Source organism: Pelophylax lessonae (genome assembly GCF_965119305.1).
Source record: "Pelophylax lessonae genome assembly, chromosome: 4".
NCBI lineage: Eukaryota > Metazoa > Chordata > Amphibia > Anura > Ranidae > Pelophylax > Pelophylax lessonae.
The window spans coordinates 135,107,603-135,125,455 of NC_138771.1; the positions used below are offsets into that span (position 1 = coordinate 135,107,603).

The 17,853-nt window shown below is 43.1% G+C and overlaps 1 protein-coding gene across 5 annotated transcripts in view; it reads right to left on the minus strand.

The window, feature by feature from the left end:
- VPS13C (vacuolar protein sorting 13 homolog C) overlaps positions 1 to 17,853 on the minus strand; it is a 555,353-nt gene that overhangs the window by 145,506 nt on the left and 391,994 nt on the right. For all 5 annotated transcript variants that reach the window (XM_082257056.1, XM_082257055.1, XM_082257057.1 and 2 more), the window contains 9 exons: positions 15,796 to 15,888; positions 15,339 to 15,704; positions 12,037 to 12,126; positions 11,699 to 11,854; positions 11,084 to 11,348; positions 10,765 to 10,925; positions 5,612 to 5,733; positions 3,201 to 3,498; positions 281 to 670 (listed from right to left, as the gene is read on the minus strand). In XM_082257056.1, coding sequence (XP_082113182.1) covers positions 281 to 670; positions 3,201 to 3,498; positions 5,612 to 5,733; positions 10,765 to 10,925; positions 11,084 to 11,348; positions 11,699 to 11,854; positions 12,037 to 12,126; positions 15,339 to 15,704; positions 15,796 to 15,888 — 1,941 coding nt within the window. The remainder of the gene's footprint in view (positions 1 to 280; positions 671 to 3,200; positions 3,499 to 5,611; positions 5,734 to 10,764; positions 10,926 to 11,083; positions 11,349 to 11,698; positions 11,855 to 12,036; positions 12,127 to 15,338; positions 15,705 to 15,795; positions 15,889 to 17,853) is intronic.

Here is a 17,853-nt window from a genome sequence, read left to right on the forward strand (position 1 = left end):
TAAAGAACTGCACAACAGTTTGTTTTATTACTGCATATTATTGCACCACAAACATTGCAAATGGGCACATACAATGGCACGCAGGTTGTTCGGTTAATTAAATTGTATTACAAAAATAGACTCTTATGATATGATTAGAAGAATAACTTTACGAACTTCTAAAATCCATTTTATACTCCCTAGAGAGAATATAATGTACAAAAGTATTTTTTCATTAGTAAAAACAAGAGCCAGTTATTAACGGACAAGCCTTTTTATCACATACACTACTTTGTAGTACCTTGTTCTTGCTGAATATGTTCTTTTTCTTGAATGAGAAAAGAATGACATCTCTGTAGTCTGATGGATGTTTAACATGAATGTCTTCTGCTTTGTATTGCAGGATACGAGATGTCTTATTGATGATCCAGTAGGGGCTAAACACAGAAAGCACCATGCGGTTCCCCACCCGTTTCAAGTGTACAGAAAGGTCTACAGCCATAACTTCAGCAGTGTCCGCAGTGAAACTCACAGCGAAAAACTCAGGAAGATTTTCATGGACTCTGAAATATCCATTCCAATTTCTGCCCTGGTACTTGATTAAGGAAAGCTCCATAATTTCACCACTGATACGTGAATGAAGGACATCACAGGAGCTTCCTTCTGGCAGCATGTGGGCATCTGCAGTTCCCTGAAAAAAGATGTTATCAATGAATAATTACATGAATAAGTACATTATCGCTACACAATCAACCTATTTTTTTCTGAATTTTATTACGCATCATGGAGAGATAGTATTTTTTGGTACTCGCCATAAAATCCATTAATTTCTAATAGAGTGGTATAAATAAAACCCAACCAAAACCTTCATTAGGGCTCATTCACACAGATTACTGTGACTGATTTCTGTTTGCATTGGCTAAATGTTAGTTGCCACTGCGGCACAAAGAAAACAATTGTTTTCTATGTGCCTGTTCACACAGCAATGCAGTCCAGATGTCTGGTGCAGTGAGCTGTGGTAAAATGCAAACAAGTAGCATTTTATCACAGAAAACAGGTAGGCACCACGCCACTGCACAGCAGCTCAATGCACTGTGCTAGCATGTATAGACATGAGTGGAGTGTCACTTTTTGTGCTTCAAATAAAGTTTAAATAAATTAAAAAATAGTGTGATGTGCTATAACATGCATTATACCTCCCCCTTGCCAGTATTAACTCCAGCTGGAGAATGACAACTGACTGCACACTAAAATGGAGCATTTAACATGTGGGCAATGTGAACAAGCCCTTAGCAATCATTTCAACAAGGAAACAGGTTGCAGTTAAAACCTGTAAGAGAAACACAGCCCTTCTTGATTCTCTCCAAGATTAGAAAAAAATAAGCTTTCGATGAAGTTCTACTTTAGGAGATTTGTAGGACTGTCCATAGCTTTGATGGATGGCAATATTATAATTAATAGGTTTCACGTTTTTTTTCAGGAATGCATATATATTTTACTGGTCCTAGACCAAGGGAAAAGATTAAAGTAATTCCAATTGAGTGATATTTAGTTTGCTGTAGCACTGTGTATCATTAAGTTAATCTCAATATAAAAGTGAGTGGGCATCATTAATTCAACCCCGTTTACATCCCTAGCAGGAATGAAATAATTCCATATTTTATAGCCCTGAAGTGGGAAGTTTTTTTTATCATGTTGTAAAGCATTGCGCAAACTGTTGGCGCTATATAACAATAATACTCTTCTTATTTGACTGGAAATACTACACTCTCTTGAAGTCATACTGGCTTAATTTAACGTTTGCTCGAAATAATACTGTTGGCAGTTTTGTAGCTCTCCATCAGGTTTAATCAGTTTTGATAGAGGACTGAAAAAAAACTTTCAGCCATCACTGTGAAGTTTTAAACAAATTTTGCACTACAATTTTAAATGACTGATTGAAGCAGGTAAAAAAAGTTGTAGGTTGCAGATTGATGGAATTGAAAGCTGATGGAAAACTCTGAAACTCAATTTAATTGCAAAGAATCTTGCCATCATTACACTGGCCTTCAATCTTTCACAAATCTTTGAATAAAATTTGAGCTCATTATCACTCCTTTAAGTACTATATATTACCTCTTAAGGTGGCCATAGACGAACCATGTAAGGGCAGGCTGAATGTACCTATGTTGATCGATTAATCTATGGCCGACCTTAATGAAGTATCATTGGAAAGGATTGTAGGTGTTAATTATACCTCTGCACTGTCTTTTCCAAGGTACAGCGTTCTTAAAGCCTTATGTTTCTTAAGCAGACAGTTTCAGTCCCCATGTGTTTTCTGAATGTACTTAGTCGCTGTACTAAGAGTCTATGACCCATTAAGTAACGGATATATATTATGTGTAGGGACCAGAAGCAGCCAGGTGATGGTACTACTGTGCTCTCATTAGTTTCAGAAGGCTATGTCTTGAAAAAGACAGCATAGAGGTAAGTATAAGGGCTCATTCAGACCGGTGATTAAGCTTGTCCTTTACGCAGAGCTGCTGGCAGGCAGCCCATAGAAGTGGATGCACGTTCAGCACCAGAACCGGCACAATTGCAAGTCAAAGTTTAACATTTGAGCAGGAGCTCCAAGGTGGATGTGCACACATCTGCCAGAGGCTCTGTATGGCTTTAAAGTGATTGTAAAGTCTTGTTTTATTTTTCTATTACAATAAAAAAAAATGTTGCACTTACCTCCTCTGTGCAGTGGTTTTGCATAGGGCAGCCCAGATCCTCTTCTTCTCGGTCCCTCTTTGGTGGTCCTGAACCCTCCCTCTTGAGTGCCCTCACAGCAAGCAGCATGCTACTGGGGCCCCTGAGCTTAGCTGCAGCTCCGTGTATCCATTCAGACACGGAGCTGCCATTCGGCCCCGCCACCCTCTATCTTGATCGGCTGAGTTTGAATGACAGCAGCGGGAGCCAATGGTGTCGCTGCTGTGTCTCAGCCAATCAGGACAATCATTGACATCAATTGGATACAGAGAGGGGGCTCAGGTAAGTATTAGGGGGGCTGAGGGGAGCAGTTGCACACAGAAGGTTTTTTATATTAATGCATAAAATGCATTAGGATTAAAAACCTTCTGACTTTACAACCCCTTTAATGCCCATCTGAATGAGCCCTAAGCAACAATCTACACATAAGTATGACAGTCCTTTCCAATGATTGCTTTAACAAGCCAAACTTGTTTGTGTATACTCACTTCTAGAAGATATCTCAGGGAATAAGGCAGAAGGTTCTTGATGGTCAGTGATGGATAGAGATGAATAATGTAGGCTGGATCCCAGTCTCTCTCACCATTACTGGTGATGGAGTTGATTTCATCAGGAACAGCAGTACAGTTCACTATAAATGGCAAGAAGTTTATCTGGGTTGCTGGACACTGAAGGGTGCATTGAACCTCACTGCTCCTGTGAAGCATTTCCTTCCACATGATGTAACTAGTGGACTCTTTAAACTGCCCATCCAGAACACCTGTCGGCTTCAAGAATAGCTGGCACCTAACAAGGATACAAAAGTGGACAGAAAGATAAAATGATGCAAAAGCTTATTAAGGGCACGGTAGGTTCTTATAAAAAGGGCATAAAGATATTTAAATGGTTTACTATTACACAGAATTAAACTAGACATTAGTCTGAGAGTAGAACACCAGGAAACACGGGTAATGTATATATGAGCAGGTGTCAAAACAATATCCAACTGCAATTTCAGAGAAATATGCTTCCCTGGCTGAAAACATCCTATTGATTTTTTTCCATGTCTAACAGACCATTAGATACAGAAAAGCATGTAGCACTCTCGTGTGGCTCTTCCTGCTCCACCCACCATTACAGACAAGCTAGAGTCAAGGAAAAATTATGAACCAGATATCCCTTTGTCTCCTACTGACAATCTCATTTGCTACAAGAAATTTCTAGCGAGGTCTCATCTCCAGCACAAAAAACATAGAAAAGTCATAGTAAAAAAGCTGGTAGGCCTTCCAACCCTATTCCTCCCACAAAGACCTAGGTACATGTAAGTTGTTAATGATAAAAATTAAGCAACATCAGAATGAACTATCAGCAAAACTAGATGAGTCATTTAAACTGCAACCGATCAACATGTTCTAACTGGAGCTTCCACAGTCACCTATCACTTCTAGTTAGTTCTGCCAGTCTGTCACTATATTTGATTCACAGATTTAGGGTCCATGCCTACTGGACTAAAAAAAAAAAAACAAAAAAAAAAAAACACCATTTCTTTTGGAAGAGTTCTTTTTTCACAGGCGTTTAGGAGCGTTTAAGAGCATTTACAGTTTTTTCTGCCAAAAAACTCCTCTCAAAAACTACCTCTAAACGGTGAAGTGGCTGTAAACCCTTAATGCCTTGAATGGGCCATGTCAATCATATGCAATCACTAAACATCTCTGTATGTCGCAAAAACTAAAAATCGCTGTTTTTTTTTTCTACTTTTTTTAGGTAGTAGTTCTCCCTGTCACATGACCACAATCCCCCTGCATTCCCAAAAAGGCAGGTCGGTGGGCATTCACATTCTCTTCTAGCTCGGACATGCCTCCCTCACAAGAAGGGGAAGTGGGAGGCTGGACTGAGACAGAGTACAGCTGAATGGCTAGGGAGAACAGGAACTAACACCAGTGGGCATGTCGATTTTCTTCTAGATCCAGCATGTCTGCATCACAAGAAGAGGAAGTAGAAGGCAGGACTGAGAGGGGCAAAACGGAGATGGCTGGCTGGGGAGAACAGGGACCGACAACAGTACAAGGAAGTATTAGTAAGCAGCCACACTTGGCTGCACATATTAGTCGTTGTCGGAATGAGAGAGGAGGGCTCCTGAATGGCTGGATAAGATAGGTTTTTCTAAACAGGTCATTTCTAAAACTAAAAAGTGAACAATACAAAAGCGAATGTTATGAATCATAGAAATCTAAGATAATACAAGATAGATTATCATTTTACATGGAATTCTACTTTAAAATATGCCTCTAAATGTCCTAATGTGCATGTAACACTGTGCTGCTTCTATAGGCAAAGCTCCTGTAGAAACAGCATTTTTTATGTCCAATATGCGCAGACTCTTAAAATCTGGACATTTGTTATAAATGCAAAAAGTAACACATAAAAAAATGAACGTTTTTTGCAACTAGCATATATATATATAAAATAATTGAACCTTGAAATATAATTAAAGAATACAGACATAAAAGCCGGCCATAGATGGAGCAGTCTTCTTTTCTACAACCACGGGATCCCCGATTTTCCCATCAACACAGTTAGTGTTGATGGGGGAATTCCTCCCGTGGAGCCATTGTGTTCTTCTGGGAGAATGCTGTCCCCCCCAGGAGAACACAGTGATTATTGCTAATGGCCACAATAGCCACATGTTAAATACAACAGGCTGGTTGTAACCAAGTTGATCGATCGATCGACCGATCTGCTGAACTGGCCAAGATCAGAACTGTCTATGGCTGGCTTAAGACTAATTTAGTGCAACTTATTTTTTTTTTTTCTTCCAGCTAAGATTTTGATATAAACTTAGAAAATGAAGAACACTGTAAGAATGGACCAAAGGTTAAAAATTTTCACTGCTGATGGGATAAAAAAAAAAAAAAAATACCTGTAAGAATGTAGAGGTACATGGAACTCTTCATCTGGTTTACATATACCAACTGGCTCCAGTAGCTTGGCATTTGGCACAAACTTATACACAGTAAAAGGCACTGAGAAATGATTCATGATCTGAAATTACATTATTATTTTATTATCTTTTCATAGTAATGTAGGCTACAAAACAACAAAATCCCCCTCTCATGACAGCATGAGAAAATACAGTAGTAAAAATGGATTTTTGTAAAATCTTACCGTAAAATCCTTTTCTCTTAGCTCATTGACAGACGTAGTCCTCGGTGATACACCACCTTCGGGTTATGTTGCCTCCACAGGAGCAGGACTAGACAGGAAATTAAAAAGCTCTGGCCACACCCTAGGGGCAGTCCCAGAGGGTATATCCTCTCTCTCTCTGCCTCAGCAAATCAGTTATGTGAAAAAGCAGTCTTTAGAGATTTTAACCCAACCCAACTCAAAAACAGAGGGGCGGGGACTACGTCTGTCAATGAGCTAAGAGAAAAGGATTTTACGGTAAGATTTTACAAAAATCCATTTTTCTCTAGCGCTCATTGACAGACGTAGTCCTCGGTGATACACCACCTTCGGGACGTCCCAGAGCAGTATCACAAATGAGGGGTGGGAAAATGGAAATCAAATCCCAATCTAGAAGGCCCAACCGGTGCCAACTAGAAGTTTACAATGCTCATCCTTAATGATGAGACTCAACAAAAAAGAGAAATTTTTTTTTTTTTTTTTCAAACAGAAAAAAAAACCCTCGAGGTAGACCACCGGTCTCCTCAAATTGCGGCCTGCAAAACCTTGCGGCCAAATGAGGCATCCGCCGATGCCGTCACATCAATTTTATAGAATTTTGTAAAGGTATGTACCGACGACCAGGTGGCCGCCTTACATACCTGGACCACTGACGCCTGATGGCGAAAGGCCCAGGAAGTACTGAGCGCTCGAGTGGAGTGCGCCCTAACAGGGAACGGAGGACTCTGACCCTTAATAGAATAAGCCTGTACCACCGTTTGTCTAATCCATTTGGCAATGGTCGCGGCAGATGCAGGCAAACCCTTTCTGGGGCCATCCGTGATCACAAAAAGTGAATCCGTCTTACGGAATGATTCCGTAGCTTTCAGGTATACCCTGATTGCCCGAACCACATCTAAGGAATGCAACGCATGTTCCCGATGATGCTTGGGCTGAGGACACAAGGAAGGTAGTACAATATCTTCATTCAGATGAAAATCTGAAACCACCTTAGGAAGAAAAGATGGCTTAGGATGAAGTACTACCTTATCCCTATGAATCACTAGGTATGGGGACTGGCATGATAATGCAGCCAGTTCTGACACCCTGCGAGCAGAAGTAATAGCCACCAAGAAGGTTACCTTCTGGGATAAAGTAAGCAAGGGAATCTCCCTGATGTTTTCAAAGGGAGGTTTCTGTAGAACCGACAAAACCAAATTAAGATCCCAGGGCGGTAAGGGCGCGCGGACTGGAGGAGCCAGGTGCCGCACCCCCTGGATGAAATTCCGCACCAAGGACTTGGTAGCTAAAGGTTTCTGAAAGAAGATTGCTAAAGCTGAAACTTGACCCTTGATGGTGCTCAAGGCTAGCTTCTGCTCAACCCCTTGTTGCAAAAAGGCCAATATTCGAGTCACCGAATAGGTATGTGGAGGAAATCCTAAAGATTCGCACCACGCAATATAAGTCTTCCATGTGTGATAATAGACCTTGCTGGAAGTCGCTTTCCTTGCTTTAATAAGGGTAGGAATGACTGAAGTAGACAAACCTCTGTCCTTCAGTACTTGGGTCTCAATGGCCAGGCCATTAAACCCAGCGACTGTAAAGCATGATGGTAAATTGGTCCTTGAGACCACAGACACTCCCTGAGACGAAGTTCCCACGGAACGTCTGCGACTAGCATGTCCAAGTCGGCCAGGCCGGCTTGAGGAGGCCAGCCTAGAATTTCTAGGACCACTGGCGCTGATAGAATCTGAACCAGGCGTCCCTAGAGGTATCTGGCCCCGACCATCCGAGAAAGTCTGGTCGTTTTCTGTTCCCACACATTTATCAGATACCTGATTGTTATCAGGAAGGGTGATCTTTTCTGGTTGAACCTCAGGGACCGAAGTCACCCGACTAGAGGCTACTTGGCCTATCTGGTCAACCAGATCCGATTCCTGTGAGGTATAGGGACTAATCTTAGGAAAAGGTAAAGGAAAAGATCTATTCAGGGAACGGTAACTACCGCTTCCTGTAGTACTTAAATGTTGGAAGGGAAGAATCGCACCGGTAGTAGTGGTTGAAGCTCGATCTAATGTCCTGAATACCGGTGAAAACGTCCCCCCACCCTGAAACCGGGTGGGGGCGCACCTTCAGGCTGTGTACTCCTTTGCTTCGGGTTCGGCTGGGTTGGTCCTCTGCTTGTCCGACCAGCCCTTCTTGAACCCTCCTGGAGGAGTCTTGCCTTTCCCGCTAGTACCAGCCGGGCGCCCTTTATGGGCGGTAAAGAAAGGTCCTCGCTTGTTGCGAGGTCCCTTAGCTTTAGCAGCCTGTGGCAAAAAAGTGCTCTTGCCCCCAGTGGCATCCTTGATGATTTCATCTAGGTTGGCCCCAAATAGACGATTCCCCTGAAAAGGGAGATTTGTCAAGGTCTTTTTGGAACCTAGGTCAGCTGACCAGCATTTTAACCACAGCACACGTCTGAGGATAACCGCTGACATAGATGCATGCCCTAATAAGGGAGTAGTGTCCAAGGCTGCGTCACAGATAAACTGTAGCCCTTGTATAATCTGTTCCATCAAATCAGATGTCTCCTGGGGAATATCTTTTCCCCTAAGGTCTTGGTGTACCATTTTCACCCATTCCGTAAGTGTCTGGGAAACTAGACCAATAACAATTACTGGTCTAAATGCTGACCCTATCAGAGAGAAGATGGTGCGGGACTCTGCTTCCATCTTTCGATCCACCGGATCCTTAAAGGATGAAGTGTCCTCCACTGGGATAACCGTGGCTTTATTCAGCCTGGAAATAGGTGGATCCACCACTGGTGGTACCGTCCATTTCTTAATGATGGATTCCTCAAACGGATAGCGTCTAGCAATACGCTTGGAAATAGTAAAGGTACATTTAGAATGCTCCCATTCTCCTTTAATCTGATTACCGAAACATTTGGGTACAGGAAAAACCTTCACCGTTTTGATGGGCTTATTAGTACCAAAAGGAATCTCTGTTTCAGTTGCCTCTGCCGGTAAAGCCTCAAGTTTTAAGGTTTCCTGCACTGCCACAACTAGTGCGTCCACCAATGCTTCTTCCTGAATTATAGCAGGAGAAGAAGCGTCCTCCTCACTGTCTGAGGGGGCTTTACCTGGGATAACAGCCTTTGCAGAGGAACCTGCAACTGCAGTGACCATCTCTGAATCAGAGTCAGAGGTGTCAGATAGTATAGGGGTAGGCGGGGGTCGCTTCCTTGACCCCCGTCCCTGACAGGCCGCCTCCACCCGAGCCACCATAGACTCCAAAATTGCTGTAAATGACTCTACACTCTGTGCACCGGCGGGTCCCGTGGCCCCCTCGAGGGAAACAGGTGGGGGAATATGTGTGGCAGGGTCCATGATAATTCCAGTCACTTCCTGGATAATATAATTCAAAAATAAAAAACTTTTTTTTTTTTTTTCAGACCCCCAGCGCCACAAAAAGCCCCTTAGTGTTACCTGCTAGGGATCCCTATCGATCGAGAGAGAGAGAGAGAGAGATAGACCCCCAGGCTCACCACTTGATGCTCAGAGTTTAACTGCAACAGGTTACAGCGCTGTCTTGACAAACAGGAAGTCTTTTGGCTGGCTGCCCAGGAAGAAAGGAGGCGGCTCCGCCCCTCTGCACGCCTTCCGGCGCCTCCCCTAGCTCCACGAGGTGTTTGGATCACCTCAAACATGGCCGCCCCCATGCTGGAGACACGAGGCTACGCCAAAATGGCGGCTCGTGCGATCCAGCAAAAAAAAAAATGGCGGCGGCCTGTACTGAATAGCGGTGTGCTGCAGGGCACACAACACTCTCTCTGCATGGGGATTTGGCGTGGTTGGCGGTACCGGCCCTGGCGGACCGCATGGCCATTCGGGAGGCCTGCTAATAGCTGGAGATCTGATTAGGAAGGCAGTCTACATGTCCGTGGCTTCTGACTGGTAGGTAGCTTATTCTTATCACCGTAAGATTCCCAGAATGCCACAGATTATAATCTTTTTAACATGTATACAATTAGATTGTTAGCTCCCAAACCAAGCCTCCTGGCTTTTTGCACATAAAATCACACTCAAAGTAGGAGGATCTGTGTCATTTATAGGATAGAGAGGGACTCTATCTTACCATACAGAGAGGGGCCCGCGTTCACCACAAGACCCGTCAGGGGAAAAGGGGGAACATACTACTCACCATACCGGAACCAGGCGGGCACCAACTCCTGACAGTACCCCTCTCCACCGGGGCGGGAGGGCTGTCGACCGATATGGACGCCGTGACTCATGGTCTTTGGCGTTTCAGCGAGACGTTTAACTCGCGGGGTCAGTCCTTTAATGGGACTTTGTCGCGGCCGACCCAGCGCGGAGCTATGGCCTGCACGCGCTCGTAGGCTGAACTGGGGTGACCACCGGATCTCAACATCCAGCCCGTCGCCCAGTTCAGCTTTCTTGCTTGAAGATCTCACAGGAACACTGGAGAAAAAAAGCTGTCTAAAAAATCCTTTAAGAAAAAAATCTTGCCAGGACCTAAGATCCCAGCAAGGTATCTAGGTCCTTACTCCTAACTAGACAGAAAATAACTGATTTGCTGAGGCAGAGAGAGAGAGGATATACCCTCTGGGACTGCCCCTAGGGTGTGGCCAGAGCTTTTTAATTTCCTGTCTAGTCCTGCTCCTGTGGAGGCAACATAACCCGAAGGTGGTGTATCACCGAGGACTACGTCTGTCAATGAGCGCTAGAGAAAGAAGTATTAATGCAAAAAAATCCAGTGATACTAAATCTTTCACTGGTACTCAAAAGTATAGTTTAAATAAATAGGTCTACTAAAACTTCATAGCATACATAAGGCTGGCCCACAGGGATAGCACAAATATAACAAAACAACATTATTTTAAGCCAAAGAAAGAAAAATGTAATTCACCTGCAGAGGAGATCTAATAAATAGTACTTTGTTCCCTTCACTGGCATCAATTTGGACAACAAGAGAAACCGAATTCTCCTCTGAGGGACTGCGCACATTATAAAGGCGTCGAGCTGGCTTTGTGACTGGGACGTTTGTCACCTCAGTATATCCTTGAGGTACTAGAAGGAAAAGTGAATGACAACTTATAAAGATCCATATTCAGATTCAGGCATTTCTAAAACTCTATTCTCAATGATCTGATATCCTATTTGTACATGAATAGAGGAAGAAAATAGGTGTATATCTTGATATTTTCCAATGGGATTACAGCAATTACCTATGCCAAGCGTTAGTAGGCTACTTTCTTGCCGACGTAGGGCCGACAATTTACCACGATGCAAAGGCTGTACTTCAGAAAATTCAAGCTCCAGTGACTGCCCTTGATTAACATTGTGAACATTATTGTGTGTTGATGAGCCAAACTGCCGTAAATTTCGGCCATGCTGTAGTACAAGAGGGACACCCAGTGCATTTATGATGATCAAAGGGGCTTTGTCCTTCAGAGAATAGTCAAAAGTTGAAGCGGTACCTTCAGAGAAAGCCTAGGGAAGAGAACATAAGTTCACAAATGTAAAACGCCAGACCTTTGAGTAGAATTAAACATTCCTAATTACAGTTAATTCAGATTTGTGCGAAACACCTACTGTGAAATATTAAAAAATAGCAATTATCAATATCATCTCATCAATATCATCTCTCTATATTTTTTGAAGTTCTGGAAAAACAACCATAAAAAAAAGCAAATCTCTCCAATCTGTATAATGCACGGACTGAAAGTCTTATCAAGACCATTGTCATAGTGCACTTTAAGCCATGCTATACAATAGATTTACCACCAGAAATATATGCTAACTTATGAAACCCACTGTAAAATTTTAGTCTTCACACTTACCTTTGACAAGTTACTGAACACTCCCAGAGTACATTTAGAGACTGTGATGTTCATGGTATCTTTAGAAGTAATATTAATAGCAGATTGAGGCTCAGGGACCACTATGAAATCGTCTCCTGGGAGAAGACCTTTGTCCTGAACAGGGTTGTTTTTCATCTGCAATCAAAAAGAAACATATTGCAGTATTTATTATACTACACGCCATACGTTCAGTTCATAAATATTAGCAAAATCCATAAAAAGCTAAACCAGACGTGAAAAAAAAAAAAAGACAAATCATACTTTCACAACATTAGAAAAACTACTAGACATTGCATTATAATTTAGTAGTCTCTAACCTCAAATTTCAGACTCCAGCGCCGATTTCCACTGTCAACTCGTTCAATCAAGGGCTCCCACACGGCATACATTTCATTGTAGTAATGAACCTGTAAAGATGTGTGGCATCAAAACAGTTGTAACACACTGCAAATATTGGTGCGCTTATGGGATGTCTTCATGAACAGATGTTCATAGGCTTGTTTTTCTATTGAAGATGTTGGCCAAACCTATTCAAGGGAACCTTTAGCTGCACAAGCCATTAAGGGTGCATTCAAACCTGCATTCTTTTCATTGATAAGGGTGCATTCAAACCCAAAAATACACCCTGCCTGCGATTAGATGCAAAAACACCAGTGGGGGTTCCCGCGATAATTTGCCCCATTAAAAGCAATGGGGGGGGGCGTGGCCTGGCACGGTAAGACGTGAGTAGCTGGAGCTCTGTCGGATACACATCCTTCACTTTACATCCTAAACCCCCACAGCGCCAGAACGCACCTTGACTTCCACCAGGACACTGCAGGCACCCGCCGGCCATGTCACCGCTGAAAAAATCCTCCGAAGCAGCAGCAAAACTGGAAAAATTCCGCCGCCAGGCCGGAGAGGCCTCTATTCTAGATGGCACCGAACCAGGCACAGAACAGGCACTGCAGCGGGAGCAGATACGGCGGTAGTGCTTGAGGCTATCTCTACATGCCAGGCCACCCTAACGTTAAAAATAGACGAGGTGAAGGTGGACATTTCACTCATACGCCAGGACATGAAGCAGCTGCGAGAGAGGGTCAGAGAGGCAGAACGTAGGATAGGTGGCGTGAAGTACTCCCTGCCACCCCTGCAGCATTCTACAGACAGGCTTCAGCAACAGGTCACACTTATTCTGCAGAAACAGGACGACATGGAGAATCGCCTGCGACGCTGCAACCTGAGATTCATTGGTCTCCCCGAGGGCTCTGATCCCAATACCTACCTTGAGCAGCTACTAATCCACACCTATGGCAGGGAGTCCTTCTCTCCTACATTCGTGGTGGAGAGGGCCCACAGGCTATCGGGCCGCCCGCCACCACAGGGAGCGCCCCCAAGAACATTTATTGCAAAATTTCTGAACTTTCAGGACCGTGACGCCATCTTGCGATTGGCGAGAGAGAAGGGTAATATTCCCATTGGTAATAGCAGAGTAGCTATTTTCCCGGATTTCTCAGCTGACGTCCAACGGAGGCGCAAGAGCTTCACTGAGGCCAAACGAAGACTCCGGATAAAAAACATCTCAAGTACGCCATGATGTACCCCGCAAGATTAGGTGTAGAAGGGGAAGACCGCGTTAATTTCTTTGAGGATCCTGAAGCACTGATCACCTGGTTGGAGCATCTAGAGGCCGTGGCTGACTTACCTGCAGTGAACTTAACCGATGACAAGGCCGCCTCTGCTCCTTCAGATGAGTACTGTGTCCTGTTGGCCCTGTTGTTTCACTACTTGTCAGCGCCTTTCCCTTTTCTTGTTGCCCTCCCTGTACCACACTTCCCCTTCTCCCTGGTCTGCCATTATCCTGCTGGCCTGGTGATGGTGCTGTGTACTGTCGGACTATGGATCCTCTTCATACTGGTGCCTTTTCCCACACATTCCTGGCTTGCTGTGGGGGCACACCTCTGCTGGACCCGACGGAGGGACTAGGCCCAGCTGAGAGCCATCTCTGAGTCTGAGATATGCTCTACTCATGGCATGTCACCCAGCGATTTTTCGCCTCCGACACCAGCTTGGGTCAGGTGTCAGGTCCCTGTGATGTTTTTGTTTCCCCTTTTTTCTTTATTTCTTGAATTTTTTCCCCATGTTTTTTATGTGTGGCCCACTGTGCTGACCTTCTTTTTGAGCCCTGTTGGGCTGATGCAGTCTTCCACTGTGCGGCCTTCCTCCCTTCCCTTCCAGTTTTTTACCACAGGGACTTTTTTTCAGGGTTTTTCGGGAACCTATGCCCACACAAGTTGGGGTTGGTGCAGGGCGGGGTGGCGGGGATATGGTTTTCTGGACTGTGCTCTTTTCTTGTTTTTTTCATGCAACCGAACTATATTGTACTGCCGATGTATGTTTGGGCTTCGTGGGCAATGGTAATATGCTTAGTGTTCAGTTCTACTGTTATTACATTTGCGCTTTGTCCTGTGCTGAGATGAGACCCGAGATCCCTATGCTACACAAGCTTCCATTTACACCCCTGCATAGATGGCCGCTCTAAAACTCATGATTTGGAATGCCCGAGGCTCAGGGATAAGGTTAAACGCTCTGCAGCCTTTACCAACCTTAAAAAGCACCGGGCGGATATCCTTGTCTCGGTTGAAACCCACCTTAACGGCCGCTTGCACCTAGCACTTAAGAGCCCCTGGATTGGCTGCGTGTATCATTCTGTGTATACCTCCCATTCCAGGGGAGTGGTGATATTGGTGGCCAAGTCTGTCCACTTTCACCTCCTGGATTCTCGGGTCGACTCTCAGGGCCGGTTTATATTTTTACATGCACTGCTGTTTGGAGAACTCTGGTTGATACTGGCCTTTTATGTCCCCCCTCCTTTTTCTATGTCTTTGATCACTGAGGGCCTATCATACATGTCACACAACCCGGCGGTTCTAGCCGTCTGGTTGGGAGACTTCAAAAGCAATGGGAGGATGCCAGCTCACACAGCTAATCACTCATGCAGCAAACACATGCAAGTGATCGGCCCTGGGCACAGAGTGTCTGCATCCAGGGTTGATCACTCGCATGCACTTGGTGCTTGAGAGGTTTCATGCGAATGGGCAAGAATAGCTGCGAGAAGTCTCTCATTGCTTTCAATGGGGCTGCTTACTCACAGCTAATCACGGGAACCACTGCTCGGGATCTCGCATCTAATTGCAGGAAGGATGCATTTGCAGGCGTGAACGCATTCTAAATCTTTTGGCTAATGGGAGGTTTAACTGCCTATTCACAGTGACCTCATTAGAATGAGTTTACTGTGAACAAAAAGTAACTCTCTCAGTAGCAAATTCGATTTTATCGCCAATGTAGTCCTGTTTCCTGTATCCAGTCTACTGTACCTAATTAGTTGGTCTGATTGATTCCATTGCGACTAAAGATAAACATTACTTTAATCATGGACAATGTATTGTAGTGCCACTAAAATAAAAATGTTAACGTATACACCCTAGTGCCTCAATCTCTTTTGGTACTAGTATGTCTACACATAAAGAACTTACCGTCTACATCATTTACAAAGAAATATAAATAAAACAGAACTGTTATATTTAAAAAATTTGTAAAAATTGATATCAATAACAGAAATGGGCAATTGTCAGGATACCTCTAAGGTGGTGTCAGCAGTCACGTTCATAAGCGATGTCCAATTTTTTACAGTTCCAGTGAATGTAGATTCTACCAAAAGCAAGGGCACAGTACGGTGACCCAGACCACATTCAAGTGTCACCTGCACAGACTTCACTTGAATACTAAAGCTCTCTAGCTTCTTTGAGCATTCTGTGTTCTGAAAGCATTCCGTAACCTCATCAGCTGACTCCACCCCCAAAAACCAGCTATTGCAGCTTTCTGTTGTCCTTGTGTCCCAAATGTTCTTGTGTTCAACCACATTTTCTTTGCTTTCATCCTCCTTGGGCTTTGGTTTCAAAACAGCCATGATGGTCAACACAGTATTGAGAATTATAGGTGAGATCTGGGAGAAAGAAAAACTTATGATTACTTATTTTTTTTATTGGTGGTATCCCCTGCCAATGTGTTACTTTGTTCTGGCAACAACGATTTACCTTAATAATGACTTCTTCCACAGTAAGATTAGCATTCTGGCTACCAGTTTCATCAGTTGTGCTTTCCAAATGCAAGGAACATGGCTGTACAACCTATGTAATAAAACATTTTACCAATGTTACAGGTATTTCACTGGGGAAAGATGATGTACATAGGGATAGAAATTAAATCCAAACACAACAAATTCCATGTAAACAGTCATAGAACATCAATTTGGCATTTGAGAATATTTTGTTTCAATGTGCTGCAAATATGTTAGGTTCAAGTTATGATTACAGTCAAAATTAAGATTAGGATAATTTTTAAAAATCTTGTGTTCACAAGTTTTTTTTTTTTTTCAAGGTTGTGTTATTATTATTTTAGGCTTTACTACATATTTTAGAGATAATTCTGTAAAGATTTCAAGAACTAAAACACACACATACATACAACTTAGCAGTATAATATACTCGATAATGTAGCATTCATTCAATGAAGGAGAAAATAAAATAAAAAGAGGAAAACATTTAAAAATAAGAGATCTAAGGAAGAAAAATAATAGGAAAGGATTAGAAAGTATAGCTGGTGTTAAGCTCAAATAGAGATAACAGTAGTGGACAGGATAAACACATTAGCCGATGTGCAACTTGCACCCAGGGTGTCCAAATCTTTACAAACTTTTTATAAATATTAGTTAATATACTGGGTAACTTCCTAATTATGAATCTGCAAGTTTGTTGGTTACTGTGGTTAAATCACACAACAACATGAATTTTTAACCTTTCTAGTAGGGTCATGGCTTTTGATTTTCTTGACAATGAGTGGCTATCTAGTCTTCATTGTTAATTCAATTCACAGACAATACTAAAACTGGATATACACAGTTTTATATAAACTATATACACCAGTTGACCAAAAAAAAAAAATGATTCCACCATCCACACAAGTGAAGTGGATGGAGGAATCCTTACCACTGTGAAATAATATTCTGGCAGCTTGGACTCTCAGAATACACTGATTAGCGGGGCTTCAGCTTCTGAAGAAAGTTTTCAAGTGTGAACGTTTAGCAGAACATATAAAAAAAACAAGGCAATGGTCATGGGACGCAAATCATTCTAATGCATAATTGTTTATTATGGAGTTTGTAATAAATCATTATTTGTACTTAAGTTACATCTATCTAGTGACCTACCTCATTTAAATTCCCAAGACCATTGCCTTGTTTATCTAACTCTATACGCAGTATCTCACAAAAGTGAGTACGCCCCTCACATTTTTGCAAATATTTTAATCTATCTTTTCATGTGACAACACTGAAGAAATTACACTTTGCTACAATGTAAAGTAGTGAGTATACAGCTTGTATAACAGTGTAAATGTACTGTCCCCTCAAAATAACAACACACAGCCATTAATGTCTAAACCTCATACTGGTCACTGGAAGTTCCACATGGCACTTCATGGCAAAGAACTGAAAAAAAGAATTGTTGCTCAATATAAAGATGGCCTAGGCTATAAGAAGAGTGAGACCCTGAAACTGAGCTGCAGCACGGTGGCCAAGACCATACAGCGGTTTAACAGGACAGGTTCAACTCAGAACCGGCCTCGCCATGGTCGACTAAAGAAGTTGAGTGAACATGCTCAGTGTCAAACCCAGAGGTTGTCTTTAGGAAATAAGACGTATGAGTGCTGCCAGCATTGCTGCAGCGGACGAAGGGGTGGGGAGTCAGCCTGTCAGTGCCCAGGCCATACACTACATCAAAATTGGTCTGCATGGCTGTCATCCCAGAATGAAGCCTCTCCTGAAGAAGATGCACAAGAAGACCCACAAACAGTTTGCTGAAAACAAGCAGACTAAGGAGATGGATTTACTGGAAACATGTCCTGTGCTCTAATGAGACCAAGATAAAATTATTTCGTTCAGATGGTGTCAAGCGTGTGGCGGCAACCAGGTGAGGAGTATAAAGACAAGTGTGTCTTGCCTACAGTTAAGCTTGGTGGTGGGAGTGTCATGGTCTGGGGCTGCGTGAGTGCTGCCAGCACTGGGGAGCTACATTTCATTGAGGGAACCATAAATG